General features: G+C 35.8%; 1 protein-coding gene across 7 annotated transcripts in view; it reads left to right on the top strand.

Annotated features, from left to right (window-relative positions):
• MYO9A (myosin IXA) overlaps positions 1 to 18207 on the top strand; it is a 287470-nt gene that overhangs the window by 233418 nt on the left and 35845 nt on the right. For all 7 annotated transcript variants that reach the window (XM_082618504.1, XM_082618506.1, XM_082618507.1 and 4 more), the window contains 3 exons: positions 5895 to 5942; positions 10422 to 10533; positions 12472 to 12533. In XM_082618504.1, coding sequence (XP_082474630.1) covers positions 5895 to 5942; positions 10422 to 10533; positions 12472 to 12533 — 222 coding nt within the window. The remainder of the gene's footprint in view (positions 1 to 5894; positions 5943 to 10421; positions 10534 to 12471; positions 12534 to 18207) is intronic.

Here is an 18207-nt window from a genome sequence, read left to right as displayed (position 1 = left end):
GTGTCTCAATTTCTGCCCTGCAAATGGTTCATCTGTACCATTTTTCTAGGTTCCACATATATGCGTTAATATACACTACTTGTTTTTCTCTTTCTGACTTACTTCACTCTGTATGACAGTCTCTAGATCCATCCACGTTTCTACAAATGACCCAATTTCGTTCCATTTTATGGCTGAGTAATATTCCATAGTATATATGTACCACATCTTCTTTATCCATTCGTCTATCGATGGGCATTTAGGTTGCTTCCATGACCTGGCTATTGTAAATAGTGCTGCAGTGAACATTGGGGTGTCTTTTTGAATTATGGTTTTCTCTGGGTATATGCCCAGTAGTGGGATTGCTGGATCATCTGGTAATTCTATTTCTAGCTTTTTAAGGAACCTCCATACTGTTCTCATTAGTGGCTGTATCAATTTACATTCCCACCAGCAGTGCAAGAGGGTTCCCTTTTCTCCACACCCTCTCCAGCATTTGTTGTTTGTAGATTTTCTGATGATGCCCATTCTAACTGGTGAGAGGTGATACCTCATTGTAGTTTTGATTTGCATTTCTCTAATAATTAATGATGTTGAACAGCTTTTCATGTGCTTCTTGGCCATCTGTATGTCTTCTTTGGAGAAATGTCTATTTAGGTCTTCTGCCCATTTTTGGATTGGGTTGTTTGTTTTTTTGCTATTGAGCTACATGAGCTGTTTATATATTTTGGAGATTAATCCTTTGTCTGTTGATTTGTTAGCAAATATTGTCTCCCATTCTGAGGGTTGTCTTTTCATCTTGTTTATGGTTTCCTTTGCTGTGCAAAAGCTTTGAAGTTTCATTAGGCCCCATTTGTTTATTTTTGTTTTTATTTCCATTACTCTAGGAGGTGGATCAGAAATGATCTTGCTGTGATTTATGTCAAAGAGTGTTCTCCCTATGTTTTCCTCTAAGAGTTTTATAGTATCTGGTCTTACATTTAGGTCTCTAATCCATTTTGAGTTTATTTTTGTGTATGGTGTTAGGGAGTGTTCTAATTTCATTCTTTTACATGTAGCTGTCCAGTTTTCCCAGCACCACTTATTGAAGAGGCTGTCTTTTCTCCATTGTATATCCTTGTCTCTTTTGTCATAGATTAGTTGACCATAGGTGCATGGGTTTATCTCTGGGCTTTCTATCTTGTTCCATTGATCTATATTTCTGTTTTTGTGCCAGTACCATATTGTCTTGATGACTGTAGCTTTGTAGTATCGTCTGAAGTCAGGGAGTCTTATTCCTCCAGCTCTGTTTTTTTCCCTCAAGACTGCTTTGGCTATTCGGGGTCTTTTATGTCTCCATACAAATTTTAAGATTTTTGTTCTAGTTCTGTAAAAAATGCCATTGGTAATTTGATAGGGATTGCATTGAATCTGTAGATTGCTTTGGGTAGTGTAGTCATTTTCACAATATTGATTCTTCCAATCCAAGAACATGGTATATCTTTCCATCTGTTGGTATCATCTTTAATTTCTTTCATCAGTGTCTTATAGTTTTCTGCATACAGGTCTTTTGTCTCCCTAGGTAGGTTTATTCCTAGGTATTTTATTCTTTTTGTTGCAGTGGTAAATGGGAGTGTTTCCTTAATTTCTCTTTCAGATTTTTCATCATTAGTATATAGGAATGCAAGAGATTTCTGTGCATTAATTTTGTATCCTGCAACTTTACCAAATTCATTGATTAGCTCTAGTAGTTTACTGGTGGCATCTTTAGGATTCTCTATGTATAGTATCATGTCATCTGCAAACAGTGACAGTTTTACTTCTTTTCTTCTAATTTGTATTCCTTTTATTTCTTTTTCTTCTCTGATTGCCATGGCTAGGACTTTCAAAACTATGTTGAATAATAGTGGTGAGAGTGGGCATCCTTGTCTTGTTCCTGATCTTAGAGGAAATGCTTTCAGTTTTCCACCATTGAGAATGGTGTTTGCTGTGGGTTTGTCATATATAGCCTTTATTATGTTGAGGTAGGTTCCCTCTATGCCCACTTTCTGGAGAGTTTTTATCATAAATGGGTGTTGAATTTTGTCAAAAGCTTTTTCTGCATTTATTGAGATGATCATATGGTTTTTATTCTTCAATTTGTTAATATGGTGTATCACATTGCTTGATTTGCATATATTGAAGAATCCTTGCATCCCTGGGATAAATCCCAGTTGATCTTGGTGTATGATCCTTTTAATGTGCTGTTGGATTCTGTTTGCTAGTATTTTGTTGAGGATTTTTGCATCTATATTCATCAGTGATATTGGTCTATAATTTTCTTTTTTTGTTGTATCTTTGTCTGGTTTTGGTATCAGGGTGATGGTGGCCTCATAGAATGACCTTGGGAGTGTTCCTTCCTCTGTAATTTTTTGGAAGAGTTTGAGAAGGATGGGTGTTAGCTCTTCTCTAAATGTTTGATAGAATTCACCTGTAAAGCCATCTGGTCCTGGACTTTTGTTTGTTGGGAGATTTTTAATCACAGTTTCAATTTCATTACTTGTGATTGGTCTGTTCATATTTTCTATGTCTTCCTGGTTCAGTCTTGGAAGGTTATACCTTTCTAAGAATTTGTCCATTTCTTCCAGGTTGTCCATTTTATTGGCATAGAGTTGCTTGTAGTATTCTCTTAGGATGCTTTGTATTTCTGCGGTGTCTGTTGTCATTTCCCCTTTTTCATTTCTAATTTTATTGATTTGAGTCCTCCCCCTCTTTTTCTTGATGTGTCTGCCTAATGGTTTATCAATTTTGTTTATCTTCTCAAAGAACCAGCTTTTAGTTTTATTGATCTTTGCTATTGTTTTCTTTGTTTCTATTTCATTTATTTATGCTCTGATATTTATGATTTCTTTCCTTCTGCTAACTTTGGGTTTTGTTTGTTCTTCTTTCTCGGTTCCTTTAGGTGTAAGGTTAGATTGTTTATTTGAGATTTTTCTTGTTTCTTGAGCTAGAATTGTATTGCTATAAACTTCCCTCTTAGAACTGCTTTTGCTGCATCCCTAGCTTTTGAATCGTCGTGTTTTCATTGTAATTTGTTTCTAGGTATTTTTTGATTTCCTCTTTGATTTCTTCAGAGATCTCTTGGTTATTTAGTAACGTGTTGTTTAGCCTCCATGTGTTTGTGTTTTTTACGTTTTTTTCCCTGTAATTGATTTCTAATCTCATAGTGTTGTGGTCAGAAAAGATACTTGATATGATTTCAGTTTTCTTAAATTTACTGAGGCTTGATTTGTGACCCAAGATGTGATGTATCCTGGAGCATGTTCCATGTGCACTTGAGAAGAAAATGTAATCTGCTGTTTTTGGATAAAATGTCCTATAAATATCAATTAAATCTATCTGGTCTTTTGTGTCATGTAAAGCTTATGTTTCCATATTAATTTTCTGTTTGGATGATGTGTCCATTGGTATAAGTGAGGTGTTAAAAGTCCCCCACTATTATTGTGTTACTGTCGATTTCCTCTTTTATAGCTGTTAGCAGTTGCCTTAGGTATTGAGGTGCTCCTATGTTGGGTGCATATATATTTATAATTTTTATATCTTCTTCTTGGATTGGTCTCTTGATCATTATATAGTGTCCTTCCCTGTCTCTTGTAACATTCTTTATTTTAAAGTGTATTTTATCTGATATGACTATTGCTACTCCAGCTTTCTTTTGAGTTCCATTTGCATGTAACATCTTTTCCATCCCCTCACTTTCAGTCTGTATGTGTCCCTAGGTCTGAAGTGGGTCTCTTGTAGACAGCATATATATGGGTCCTGTTTTTGTATCCATTCAGCAGGCCTGTGTCTTTTGGTTAGAGCATTTAATCCATTCACGTTTAAGGTAATTATCTATATGTATGTTCCTGTGACCATTTTCTTAATTGTTATGGGTTTGTTTTTGTAGGTTCTTTTCTTCTCTTATGTTTCCCACTTAGAGAAGTTGTTTATCACTTGTTGTAGAGCTGGTTTGGTGGTGCTGAATTCTCTTAGCTTACGCTTGTCTGTAAAGCTTTTGATTTCTCCATCGAATCTCTATGAGATCCTTGCTGGGTAGAATAATCTTGGTTGTAGGTTCTTCCCTTTCATCACTTTAAGTATATCATGCCACTCCCTTCTGGCTTGTAGAGCTTCTGCTGAGAAATGAGCTGTTAACGTTATGGGAGTTCCCTTGTATGTTATTTTTCGTTTTTCCCTTGTTGCTTTCAGTAATTTTTCTTTGTCTTTATTTTTGTAAAATTGATTGCTATGTGTCTCCGAGTGTTCCTTCTTGGGTTTATCCTGTATGGGACTCTCTGCGCTTCCTAGACTTGGGTGGCTATTTCCTTTCCCATGTTAGGGAAGTTTTCGACTATAATCTCTTCAAATATTTTCTCTGTTCCTTTCTCTCTCTCTTCTCCTTCTGGGACCCCTATAATGCGAATGTTGTTGTTTAATGTCCCAGAGGTCTCTTAGGCTGTCTTCATTTCTTATTTCTTTATTCTGTTCCGCAGCAGTGAATTCCACCATTCTGCCTTCCAGGTCACTTATCTGTTCTTCTGCCTCAGTTATTCTGCTATTGATTCCTTCTAGTGTAGTTTTCATTTCAGTTATTGTATTGTTCATCCCTGTTTGTTTGTTCTTTAATTCTTCTAGGTCTTTGTTAAACATTTCTTGCATCTTCTCGATCTTTGCGTCCATTATTTTTCCGAGGTCCTGGATCATCTTCACTATCATTATTCTGAATTCTTTTTCTGGAAGGTTGCTTATCTCCACTTCATTTAGTTGTTTTTCTGGGGTTTTATCTTGTCCCTTCCTCTGGTACATAGCCCTCTGCCTTTTCATTTGTCTGTCTTTCTGTGAATGTGGTTTTTGTGCCACAGACTGCAGGGTTCTAGTTCTTCTTGCTTCTGCTGTCTGCCCTCTGGTGGATGAGGCTATCTAAGAGGCTTGATGGGAGGGACTGGTGGTGGGTAGAGCTGACTGTTGCTCTGGTGGGCAGAGCTCAGCAAAACTTTAATCTACTTGATTGTTGATGGGTGGGGCTCCAACACTAGCAGGTAGGTCTGGTTCAGCATCCCCTGGGGTCACTGCTCCTTCCCCTGGGTCCCGACTCGCACACTACTTTGTGTGTGCCCTCTGAGAGTGGAGTCTCTGTTTTCCCCAGTCCTGTCAAAGTCCTGCAGTCAGTTCCCACTAGGCTTCAAAGTCTGATTCTCTAGGAATTCCTCCTCCCGTTGCTGGACCTCCAGGTTGGGAAGCCTGACGTGGGGCTCAGAACCTTCACTCCAGTGGGTGGACTTCTGTGGTATAAGTGTTCTCCAGTTTGTGAGTCATCCACCCAGCAGCTATGGGATTTGATTTTACTGTGTTTGCGCCCCTCCTACCGTCTCATTGTGGCTTCTCCTTTGTCTTTGGATGTGGGGTATCTTTTTTGGTGAGTTCCAGTGTCTTGCTGTCGATGATTGTTCAGCAGTTAGTTGTTATTCTGGTGCTCTCACAAGAGGAGTGAGTGCGTGTCCTACTCTGCCATCTTGAACCAATCTCCAATACCTTTTTATATTTAGCTCTAGGATGGAGAGTTTTCTAGAGCCAAAATATACAAAGTACAATCTTTAAAATTAATAATCAGGTAATTAATGTTTAAAATAAAATAATCATTTAAATTAATAATGGTGTGGCTTCTGAGCATAACTGAGGTTTAAAAAGATAATTTCTAAAGTATCCTTCCATTCTGTTGCTTTTATGAGCACTGTGTTTTACTAAACATAAATTTTTTTTCTCACATATGCTTACTAGCACTGCACGTTTCCTCTTGAAGAATAAAGAGCTGCTTATTTTATTACCTGTTGAGCAAAAATCTCAGCATTTGCAAAGAAGTAAGAAATTATGTTAGTCTTTGTTATATCACATTTTCTGTATTTCTCCCCAACCAGGTGCCAAAAACAGAGAGAAAGAAAAGAAGGAAAAAAGAAACTGATTTAGTAAGTTGTAATCTATATTTTTATGTTACTAAAAAGTAATTTTTTAGACCACCAGTCTGAGCTGTATCATACAGTATTTCTGCGGAAATATTTAAAGAATAAGTTTATCAGATGCCTAGGGGGTAATCATTTACGTCTTTACAAAAATTTAGAATGACAAATGTGTCTTGAATTCTTTGGCTTGACTTGTTATTAATGATGGCTTCGTAAAATGGTAGAAAACTGAAATGTTTACTCATGAAAAGTACAAATATGATCCCTTTTCAGAAGTAGGGGTAGGGAAGGAGATTTTTAAGGCGCTGTCCCTCCCTTCTGAAGAATATGAGGACTATTTAGGATTTTACAAATGTAAGTCCTAATTCAAGAGACATTCCCAAAGGCATTTGAGCATATTTTACCATTGTTCATGTTTTTATCTTTTGTATTGTATGTCTCTATTGCATACTTTACCATAATCTCTGTAATTACAAGGATGAGTTAAGCCCTAGAGGAGCTCATAATCTGCTAGTGAAGGCAGGCATTTAAAAAATTACTACTTTTAGATGTGATAAGTATTATAGTAGAACTAGTACAAAGTGCTATGGAAATACAGAAAGAGAGAATGAAGGAATACTTTACAGAAGAAAAGATGTTTTTGCTACTTCTTATCAAGTGAGTAGTAGTTTAGAGAGGCAGTATCTAGCCAGAGGGAAAGAGTATGTCCAGAGACACATGAGTGAAAAACCTGGCATGTTGAGCCAGTAGCTTTAATAGGCTCAAGTATTGCATGTTTATGTGGGGGTGGCTGGAGAAGTAGGTAGAACTCTGGCCAGCACTCTACCTCCAAAATGCATCTAATATCTGACCATTTCACACCACCTCCACTGCTGTTACAGTGGTCCAGTAATACTATGTGTTGTCTCATAATTGATCTGCCTTCTTATATTCTTCTCCCCTTACAGTTTTCTACATAATAGCCATAATGAACATTTAAAAACAAAAATCAGGTCATGTTCCTCCTCTACTCAGAACTCTCTAGTGACTTCCAGTGTTACTCAGAGTAAAATTCAGAGTTCTTACCATGCCTACAAGACTCGACATGATCTTGACCTTGACATCTCTAAGCTTCATTTCTTCCCACTCTCCCCCTGTTCCCTCTGCTTCAGTTGCATTTGCTGCCACCACCTTCTCCTCTTTCTTCCCAAGTTCTTTCCCCTGCCCATCCTGTCTTCCTCCCTTTCCCCTGAAAATGTTAAGCTTTAGGGCCTACAGAACCTGGATTCACCCCTGCCAATGGTAAATTCTAATCCTAGGATATTTATTGTTAACCTTATTAATAAATCAGGATTATAAATCATCCCCTATCACTTGTAAACCAAATTCTAAGGTTTTTTAGATCATTGCTTGTCACTTTTCCACTGTGTGTGTTAGAAGCATGATCTGACTCTATTTTAGCATGATCTTACCTGTTAAAGAGTTTCTTCCTTTTCATGGAAAGAAACGGAATCCTGAAAGTAGGATATTTAAGCCCTTAGCCTGGCTTACTTTTGTTCACCAATGGAGAAACTGTAGACAGCTTAATCTTTGAGTCTCAATGTCCTCATGTATATAATAGGAATATATATTATATAAAATAAGAGTAAAATAGGATTACATAAAACAGGTGTAGTGTCACCCACCACTGAGGATTTTTGAGATTGTGTATGAAGTAAAGTGTAGGGAAGGTGGAGGAGTAACGGGAAGGCACCTGTTATTTAACAGGTAGTGTTTAGGCCTTTTATACATTTTAAGCCTTATAAGAATAGTCTTTTTCATATTGATGAGGGAAAGAACAATACCTCAAGATAAAAATGAGTAAAGCATATGACATTAAAAAAAAAAGAAAATTCATTAATTCAACTGCTGTTATATTTCAGGGCCTGTGATAAGTGCAGGTCATACAAAGAAATGTTAAGAAATATATGAATAAATGTTTATACTTAAGAGTATTCAAATTAAAATGAAACAACAGTGATTTTCTACTTTGTCCATCTATGAGCAAAGCTAAATTAGTTACCTAGTTTGGAAAGATAAATAAATATATAGATTTTTTTCAATACTGCAAATGGGGTTATTTGCATAACCTTCTTGGAGAAGGTACTTTAATAATGGTGTATTAAAAGCCTTAAAAATATTAAAAACAAAACCAAAAAACCTTTGATGCAGCAATTCCACATACAGGAATTTATCCAGTGGATATATCAATTTGTTCACACTGACATGTACAGGCTTTTTATTGAAGAGGAATTTGTAATAAATAAACGTTTTGAAAACAACCTAAATCAGTAAGGAAATGGTTAAATAAATTAGATACATCTATATAATATAATACTGATTGGCACTAAAGTAAGAGAAACCATTCTCCAAGGTGTTTTATTAATTAAAAAGAGCAAAGAGCCAAACACTATATAGAAAGCTACTATTCGTATATTTTTAAAAAACCAAAATACATTTATAACTGTACACACACACACACAAAATACCTGAAAGTATACACAGGAAACTGGTATCAGTGATTATTTCTATAAGAGGAACTAAACAGTTGGAATTCAGAGGTGAAAGAAAGGTTTTCATTGTATTCTATTTTGTACCTTTTGATCCATTTAGAATAAAGTAATTTTTTAATGAAACTAACTTAATATTAAGAGTTGCAGTAGAGGAAAACAATGTGCACGTGTGTGATTTACAGTTTCATTAAATAGAAGGATATCTGTGTGATAAAATGTCAATATCTGGAAATATTTGAGACATCACAGAGCCAAGGTCATATTATAAAGCTGTGGGGTGGATGAACTGTGAGTTAGATCTTTTTCATTTAGTTAGTTGGTTATTTGATTAATTAAGACAAAAATGACTACTAATACTCCCCTACATGTATGTATGTATGTGTAAATGTGTGTATATATGTATTTATTTATTTAAAAAAATTGAGATATAATTGACATATAACATTATACTACTTTTAGGTATACAGCATAATGATTCAGTATTTGAACTATACCATATAGTTACCAAAATGGTAACAGTACCATTTTACAATCCCACCTGAAATATCTGAGGTTCCAGTCTCTCCACATCCTCACCAATAGTTAGTTTTGTCTGATAGTTATAGCTATTCTAGAGGATATGAAGTAGTTTCCCATCATGGTTCTGATTTGCATTTCTCTGATAACTAATGATTTGAGCATCTTTTCATGTGCCTCTTGGCCATTTATACTTCTTTGATGAGCTGTCTATTCAATATTTTGCCCATTTAAAAAATTGAGTTGTCTTCTTATTAATACAGTTCTTCCTGTATTCTAGGTAGTAGTCCTTTATCAGATATACGATTTTCAAATATTTTCTCTGAGTCTGTGGTTTATCTTTTTATTTTCTTAATGGTACTTTGAAGTAAAAGTTGTAAATTTTAGTGAAGCCCAGAACAATGGATTTTAACGTTACAGAATATGAAGAGTTGATTGGTGTGGTTTTAGATTCCATATTTCAATTAACCTTTACGTTACCATTTGCAGAGTTTTAATATTGTGTCATTTTCTGAAAGGACAAATTATTTTTCCATTTTCGAATTTCATATCTGTATGAAGCTGAATTTTCTTCATATTTTTCAAACTTAATTGCATACTGCCACCAGATTGCATACAGAAGTGGATATGAGAATCCAGTTGTCTTTTATTAAGCCAGACATCAAAGAGGTTTACAAAAATGTAAAACAGTACCTCTCTTGTCAGTACTTTTTTTGTGTGTTTTATTTATTTATTTATTTATTTTTTGCGGTACGCGGGCCTCTCACTGTGTGGCCTCTCCTGTTGCGGAGCACAGGCTCCGGACGCGCAGGCTCAGCAGCCATGGCTCACGGGCCCAGCCGCTCTGTGGCATATGGGATCCTCCCAGACCGGGGCATGAACCTGCGTCCCCTGCATCGGCAGGCAGACTCTCAACCACTGCACCACCAGGGAAGCCCTGTGTGTTTTAAAGATACAGTTGTTTTTCATTAAAATGTTACTTATCATTAAACATATTCCATGTTAACATAACTTTAAGTGAATTGGATAGTTACATTTTTTTAGTTTTAATTTCTAACTCATATGAACAGAAGTATCTTGAGATCATCAGTAATTTTCAGAAGTGTGAAAGATTCTTGAGGTTAAAAATAAAAATTTGAGAACCGCTGCTTTTAATTTAACATGCTGATTCAGAGTTGCATAAGACAGCTCTTATATCTTTATAGCATTGTTTTCTGATTTTCATATAAGTTAGTTTTGTCTCTACTAGATTGTTCACTTTTTGAAAGCAAGGATCATATATTTTACCTTTATTTTATTTCTCAGATCATAATTGTCCTCCTGGAAATAAGTACCCAATGAAGACAACAGGGAATTGAAGGATTTCCCATTGCCCAACATGTTAGGGCAGGATTTACTGTGTTGGCTTTAACATAGATAGCTATATTTTTTCCTTCAGGTAGAAGAGCACAATGGTCACATCTTTAAAGCCACCCAGTATAGCATCCCTACATACTGTGAGTACTGTTCTTCTTTGATATGGATAATGGACCGAGCCTCTGTTTGCAAATGTAAGTATGAGAGTTCTTTGAGGAATTTTTTTAACCACTTGTTATTTCTGTTTCCATGAGTTTTCTTATATCTTCTTTAACATTAAGGAATAATTCACACTCCCTAATTCTTTAACTTCATCTCTCATTATAGTTCCCTTTACCTGCTCTTTGTTGGCAAATAAGATATTTTGGTGTTCTTTGGTCACTGTACTTGCAGCTCACTCCATCTGAAATGCTCTTCTCTCAGATGTTAGTATGACTTACTACTTCAGTTGATTCATGTCTCCACCCTCCTATCTAAAATGCCACCCTGTCCCCCAATTCTCTATCCCTTTACTCAGCTTTTCTAGTCTTTATAGTACTTATCACCACCCAAGATGATGTTAAGTCTTCATTTGTTTTCTTGTTTGTCTGTCCCACTAGAATGTGTTCTCTGTAAGGTCAGGAAACTTATCTGTCTCTTCTTTATACCTAGAAGTATACAGAACAGTTCTGGCACATTATAAGTTTTAATAAATATTTATTGGGTAGATGGACCTATAGATGGTTGGATGAATTAATGAACAAATTCTTAGATTATAACCAGAAAGGTACTTTTTTCTACTATAATCCTTTATCAGAACCTTTAAACCCTAGAATGTGAGTGGAGATTTTTTGTGGGTCAGCTTGGTTCTGGCTTACAGAGGGTCTTTAGCTTCTACTCCTTTCATTCCATACGTCTATTCTGGTGCTTTTAATAATTTTGTGAGGCTTTGTTTACTAGTGGGCCAGAACTGAATGAAAGAAATATTAGGAAGAGTTGGGTCCAGTATGACAACAAGGATGGAAATCATGTTCACCATAGTGAAATCAGCATTTGGATATTGCTGGATATGTTCACTTGTTCTATGGTTCAAAAGTGGTTTTCTTTTTGCTTTATTATCAGTAGTCTAAAAAAATTGCAGTGAAAGTGAAATTGGGAGTAGTTTGCCATGTACTTGACTGTTTAATGTTAGTCTGATTCCTGTAGGTTTGGTATGATTTTCTCTGTGATCTGAAACTGAAAATATAAAGAATCTGCTTTTTTTTTTTTATGACTTGGGTGGGTTTGGTTTGATTTCTTAACAGCATTAACTAACTTTTTTTGTGCTTATACTGGTGGTTTCACCAGTACAACGGTATGGTCTCCCCTCCTTGATCTTGGCTTTGAAAACCCCTCAAGTCATGTTTTAGAAGCTCAAGAAGGATATTCAGGTGTTGATGTGCAGGAGCCAGAGCTGGTGTACCAAAATGACGTAGGCCAAGTATTTTCTCAGTATCCTCCTCTCAGTGTGCCCTTCGCACCTACTGCTGCCTAGCCATCCTGTCATCTCCTGCTCCGAGAAATTATTTCTGCTCTGAACTTTATCTCATTTTCCCAATCACTACTGATATTCTTTATGTTCTGGTTCCTCAGAGCTCTATTCTGGACCTTCTAGGATAGTAAATAAGGCCTTTCTTATATCTTAGTATGGTACCAAATTTGTTTTTATTTTATTAAAGGTCTTTAACAGTAATGCTTTTCTAACCCATTGGAATAATTCTTAATAGGTACTTCTTTCATTTTAGCAGATCGTAGAACAAATTTAAGAGGGGAACATGAGCACTAGTTTGTGAATCAGACCACAGAGATATATATTCTGCTGGAATATGGTGGGGACAGGGGAGGAGGGGTGGGCAATCTTGAAAGAATAAAAAGCTTTTTCATAGACAGTGGTTAGAAATTTTAGGTTATGTTTTTCAACTTCATTTTTCTGAATTGAATGAATTAAGACAATTTTTCATTCTAATACCATACAAAGTATATGTATGTGATACTATAGCAGTCTCAGATTTAAAGGAAAAAATTTATGCTCAAAATAAAGCAGTAAACTTATTAAGTTCTTGTCACTCATGAACAGACTTCTGAAAATGCTACATTCTTAACCTATTTTTCAGTATGCAAGTATGCTTGTCATAAGAGGTGCTGTCTGAAAACCACAGCCAAGTGCTCTAAAAAGGTAAGAAGCTATCATCTATGAGTAATAAATAACAGGTCTGTTGGTTTTTCGTGCCTTGTAGAAAGAAATCAAGGCCTCTTTGATGATTTTATAGAGTAGCAGTTTTCAAACTTTTTGGCCACAAATCACAGTAAGAAATACGTTTTATATCATAATCCAGCATACACATATAGAGGGATGTGTATATATAACTGAATTGATTTTCCTGGAACTATATTTACCTTTACTACATGGGAACTACTAAACTGATTTCACAGCTGACAACTTATTAAAACACTTCTTTTAAAGGTTTCCTACTTCTTTAAACACTCATAAGTGTTTCTAGAAATTGTCTTGAAAGCGGTAGGCTACAATTAAAGATTTTAACATGAATGGTAAAATTCACCAGCATAGTTGGTGTTTTTACATATTTCTACTTGGATACACAGACAGATCTAAAAGATACTGAACATGTACTCTGCTACCTTTATGCTTCAATGAAGCAACAATTTTGGAAATATTTCAGGCTTTTATTGGTGTATAATCACATTTTCTTATTTATTAGTCACATATAATTTTAACAATACTATGCAAATCTGAACTATAATAAAATGTGTGTGCATGTTTACAGCCCATGTATATAGTTTGCATCTGTTCCAAATTAGTAGACAAACATGGCAAAGTACAAAGAGAAATTTGACTCAGGGCTTAAAATACAATGAAGGTGGGGCATCCTCTTCCAGCTAAGACGAAGTAGCTTCTGGCAGACTAATATTCATGCTGAGAACAGCTGAAAAAAGTCTATTGCCTAGCATTAGAAAGCTGCCCAGGCAGATTGAATTTAGGGGCCTAGATCCTACAGAGAAGAGAATTACAGATTGGTGAATCTATATCTATGAGATGTTTCTCTCCTACTGGGAGTTTGTCAATTTTTGTTGTAGGGCAGGAAACCAGGATTCTGGGCAGAGGGCCACACTTAAGAGTCAGAGAAGCCAGCAATGCTCTTAGAAATCTGATAGAGTTATAGAGACAAAAGTTGGAGTTTGAGATTGCCAGAACTTGAGGGACCATGATCCAAACATATAGAGAAGTGAGCCTGAAACTCAGAGGTTTTTCCCTCAAGGCGTTTTCTGAATTCTTAAGCTGCACAGGGCAAGAGGCTAAGAAGCTAAACAGGAAAGCAGATTAGAGTATTTTGCAGTCTCACAGTGTCAAAGAGAGAAAAATCGGACTTGAATGACCCACCTTTGAAAAAGGACCCTAGTCAATACTCTAGACTCTTCAGTGAGACCTGTGAAGAGCTATACCCCAGGAAGGAGGATGAAGCATTGATAGCATTGATTAACTGAGTTTTATAAAAACTGCAAGGCAGTCCTTGATTGGATTAAGATGATCTCTTCCTTTTTCTAGCTACCCACCTACAGAGAATAGCATGAATTCTCTCTAAAGAGAGATAACATTGTTGAGAGCCTTTACAATTTGTTCATATATGAAATTAGACATTAAGAAATGAGACTAAGAAATAAACAGACAATATCTGTAGACTCATAGATGACCCATTACTGAATTCAGACATGTACTTAAAAATTTTTTAATTAATATGTTTAGATGCTGGATAAAAAGATTTAAAATGTCTTTTTATCACAAAATTGAAATATATATATAAAAAAGAGCCAAATGGAAATTATAAAAATAAAAAATGCAATTGAAATTGTAAACTCAAAAGATAGGTTTAACAGTGTATTGGCCATAGGAGAAGAGAAGATTGATGAGCTGAAAAATAGATAAGTAGAGACATCCAAGCATGGAGCGTAAAAAGAATGGGGAAATACAGAAATAAACATAGAGACATATGGGAAAGGATGGAAGTTTCTTAAATGTGTGCAGTTGGAGTCCAGGAAGAAAAGAGAACAAGGGAGAAGCAGCATTTTAAGAGCTAATGGTCAACAAACACGTCAACCACTTTCAACCTAAAGTGGGATAAATACAAAGAAAATCGTACCAGATGAACAGTCCTCCAAATGGAAGAAAAGGAAAATTTCTTAAAAGCATTCAGAGGAGGGAAAAAAATAACCGCTGCTAAAGGAGCAGTGAAAAGACTGACAACTGACTTATCAATAGAAATGATGGAAGCCAAAAAGACAGTGGCTTGGCATATTTTAAGTGTTATAAGAAAATAAAGCTAACTCAGAATTCTGTACTTGGTGACAGTAGCCTTCCAAAGTGAAAATGACATGAAAACACTCCAGACAAAAACTCAGAATTTGTCATCAGCAGACCTGCAATACAAGAAATACTAAAGATTCTCCAGGCAGAAGGAAATTGATCTCAGATAGAAACAGAAGTACAGGAAGGAGTGAAGAGCTATGGAAAGAGTAAATAATATGTGTAAATATAAATGAATGTTGACTAAAGACAATAATAATGTCTTGTGGCTTAAAATATAAAGAGAATTAAATTATGTGACAACAACACCACCAAGGTGGTTGGGAAAATGAAGTTAAACTATTCCAAGGTCCCTGGATTATCTGAGATGTGGTGGCGCAGTGGTTAAGAATCCACCTGCCAATGCAGGGGACACAGGTTCAAGCCCTGGTCCAGGAAGACCCCACATGCTGCGGAGCAACTAAGCCTGTGTGCCACAACTACTGAGCCTGTGCTCTAGAGCCCACGAGCCACAACTACTGAGCCCACATGCCACAACTACTGAAGCCTGTGTGCCTAGAGCCCATGCTCCTCAACAAGAGAAGCCACTGCAATGAGAAGCCTGCGCACTGCAAGGAAAGAGTAGCCCCTGCTTGTTGCAACTAGAGAAAGCCCGCGCACAGCAACGAAGACCCAACGCAGCCAAAAATAAATATATTTGACTTAAATATGTTATAAGTATTTGTTGTAGTCTTTAAAGTAGCCACTAAAAGAATAGCAAATGAATATATAGCTAAAAAGCTAATAAAGGTGGGAAAATGGAAAAACAAAAAATACTTGACTAATCTAAGAGAAGACGAGAAATGAGAGAAACAGAATCATAAATCAGTCAAAGAAAATAAATAGTGGATTGATAGATATAAGTCCAAATATATTGGTGATTACATTAAATGTTAATAGACCAAATACTTCCAATTAAAAGACTAGGATAGGGACTTCCCTGGTGGTCCAGTGTTAAAGAATCCGCCTTCCAATGCAGGGGACACGGGTTCGATCCCTGGTCAGGGAACTAAGTTCCCACATGCTGCGGGGCAGCTAAGCCCACACATCACAACTAGAGAGAGAAAATCCACACACCACAACTAGAGAGTAGCCCAAGCTCCACAACGAAGAGACCGCATGCTGCAACGAAAGATCCCCCATGCCTCAATGACCCGATGCAGCCAAAATATATATATATTAAAAACAAAAAAAGACTAGGATAGGGACTTCCCTGGATGTCCAGTGGGTAACACTCTATGCTCCCAATGCAGGGGGACTGGGTTCGATCCCTGGTCAGGGAACTAGATCCCACATGCATGCTGCAACTAAGAAGTCCGCATGCCACAACTAAGAAGCCCGCATGCTGCAACTAAGAGTCCTCATGCCGCAACTAAGAAGTCCTCATGTCACAACTAAGAGTCCATATGCCACAACTAAGAAGTCCACATGGCGCAACTAAAGATCCCACATTCCACAACGAAGATCCCATGTGCTGCAACTAAGACCTGGTGCAGCCAGAATAAATAAATAAATTTAAAAAAAGACTAGGATAAAACCAACTGAAAAATCTCAATGATATGCTATTTACAAGAAACATACTTAAATATGTTTTAAAAAATACAGAAGGTTGAAAGCAAAAGGATAGATAGATATAGCATGCAGAGACTAACCAATAGAAAAGTGGTGTAGCTGTAATAATACTAAAATGTACTTTAGGACAACAAACATTACTTCAGGTAAAGGTGTTTCATAATGATGAAATGGTCAAGCCATTAGGGAGCTATAAAAATTCTAACTTTAGAAGAGTCTATTATTATAGCTTCAATACCTGGAAGACAGAAATTCAGTAAGGATGCAACTGATTTAAAAAACACGCTTAAAAATCTTATCTACTTGATGTGTATTGAACCCTGCATCTTACAACTGCCTGAATACACAGTCTTTTCAACTGCACATGGAACATTTGACAAAATTGATCATATGTTGGGCCATTAAGTAAGTCCCTACAAATTTCAGAGGATTGAATATTTTGAGAGTATATTCTTTGACCAGAATAAAATTAAGCTATAAATCAAAATAAAGATAACTAGATAATCCTCAAATGAAAATGGAAAAATATTTTGAAAGAAATGATGAGGAAAGTATGACACAACAAAAGTGTGGGTATAGCTAAATTTGTTATTAGAGGAATATTTATAGCTTTAAGTATATATTAATATACATTAATAATATATTAATGTACAATACATTATAATACACATTAGAAAGGATAAAAGAATAGAAATTATGTAAACTTCCATCTCTCGAAGCTAGGAAGAGAAAACCCAGCAAATTAAACCCAAAGGCAATAGAAAGAAGATAATAAAGAGAAATAAATGAAATGAAAAACATGTATACAAAAGATAAAAAGCTACAAAGCTAAATTTTAGTTCTTTGAAAAGACAATGCATAAACTCTTAGCAAGAGTGATCAATAAAGAGAATTTTAAAAAAACCAAATCATTCACATGAAGAAAAACATACACCGCAGATACTACAAACATTAAAAGGAAAATAAAAGGCCATTATGAACACCTTGATGCTAATAAATTTGACATTTTAGATTAATTGGGCAAATTCCCACAAAAACACAACTAAGTTAAACTAAGTCAAGGAAAACTAGAAAATCTAAAGAGTTATATCTATTAAAATAGAATCTGTAATTGAAAAAGCTTCTCACAAAGACATCTTCAGGCCCAGATGGTTTTGCCATTGAATATTTCCCAGTGTTTAAGGAAGAAACAACACCAGTCTTTTACAGACTCTGCCAGAGAATGGTAAAGAGTAAATACTTCAGTACTTTTTTTCCCAAATTGACGAATGAAGATAGTGAAACCTTGAAGTCAGTCATGAAAAGGATAAAGGAAAATTTCAGTTCAGGCTGTATCATAAGCTTAGATGTAAAAGCCTTAACCAAAATGTTAGTACATTGAATCTGTGCTAATGACAGATGAAAAAAAAAGACTTCATGATAAAGTTGGTTTTTAATCCATAAATGCAAAGTTGGTTTATGGAAAAAAATCCGTTTTTTAAAAAAAATCATTCAAAAATCAGTTGATGTAATTCACCACATTGAACTAATAAAGAAAAAATATGGTCATCTCAATAAATACAAAAAAAGTTTTAGATAAATTTCAAAAACCACTCACTGTTCAAAGAAAAAAAAATCAACCACAGAGTGGAAGAAGATATTTGCAGCTTGGATGTACAATATCTAAAAAGCATCTACAAGTCAGTAAGAAAGAGATGGTCAACTCTGTGGAAAAATGAGCACATAATTTAAGCAAGCACCTCACAAGAGAGGATTTCCAAATGACCAATAAACATGAAAAGGTGACCGGCTTCACTTCATCAGGGAAATGCAAATTGCAATCATAGTGAGGTATATACCCACTAGAATAGCTAAAATGAAAAACATCTTAACAAGGATATAAAGCAATTGGAACTTTCATACATTACTGGTAGGAGTT

The sequence above is a fragment of the Mesoplodon mirus genome (genome assembly GCF_964341445.2).
Source record: "Mesoplodon mirus genome assembly, chromosome: 4".
In the NCBI taxonomy this organism is placed as follows: domain Eukaryota; kingdom Metazoa; phylum Chordata; class Mammalia; order Artiodactyla; family Ziphiidae; genus Mesoplodon; species Mesoplodon mirus.
The sequence above is the reverse complement of the archived record's forward strand: the minus strand, read 5'-3'. Positions and strand labels throughout refer to the sequence as shown.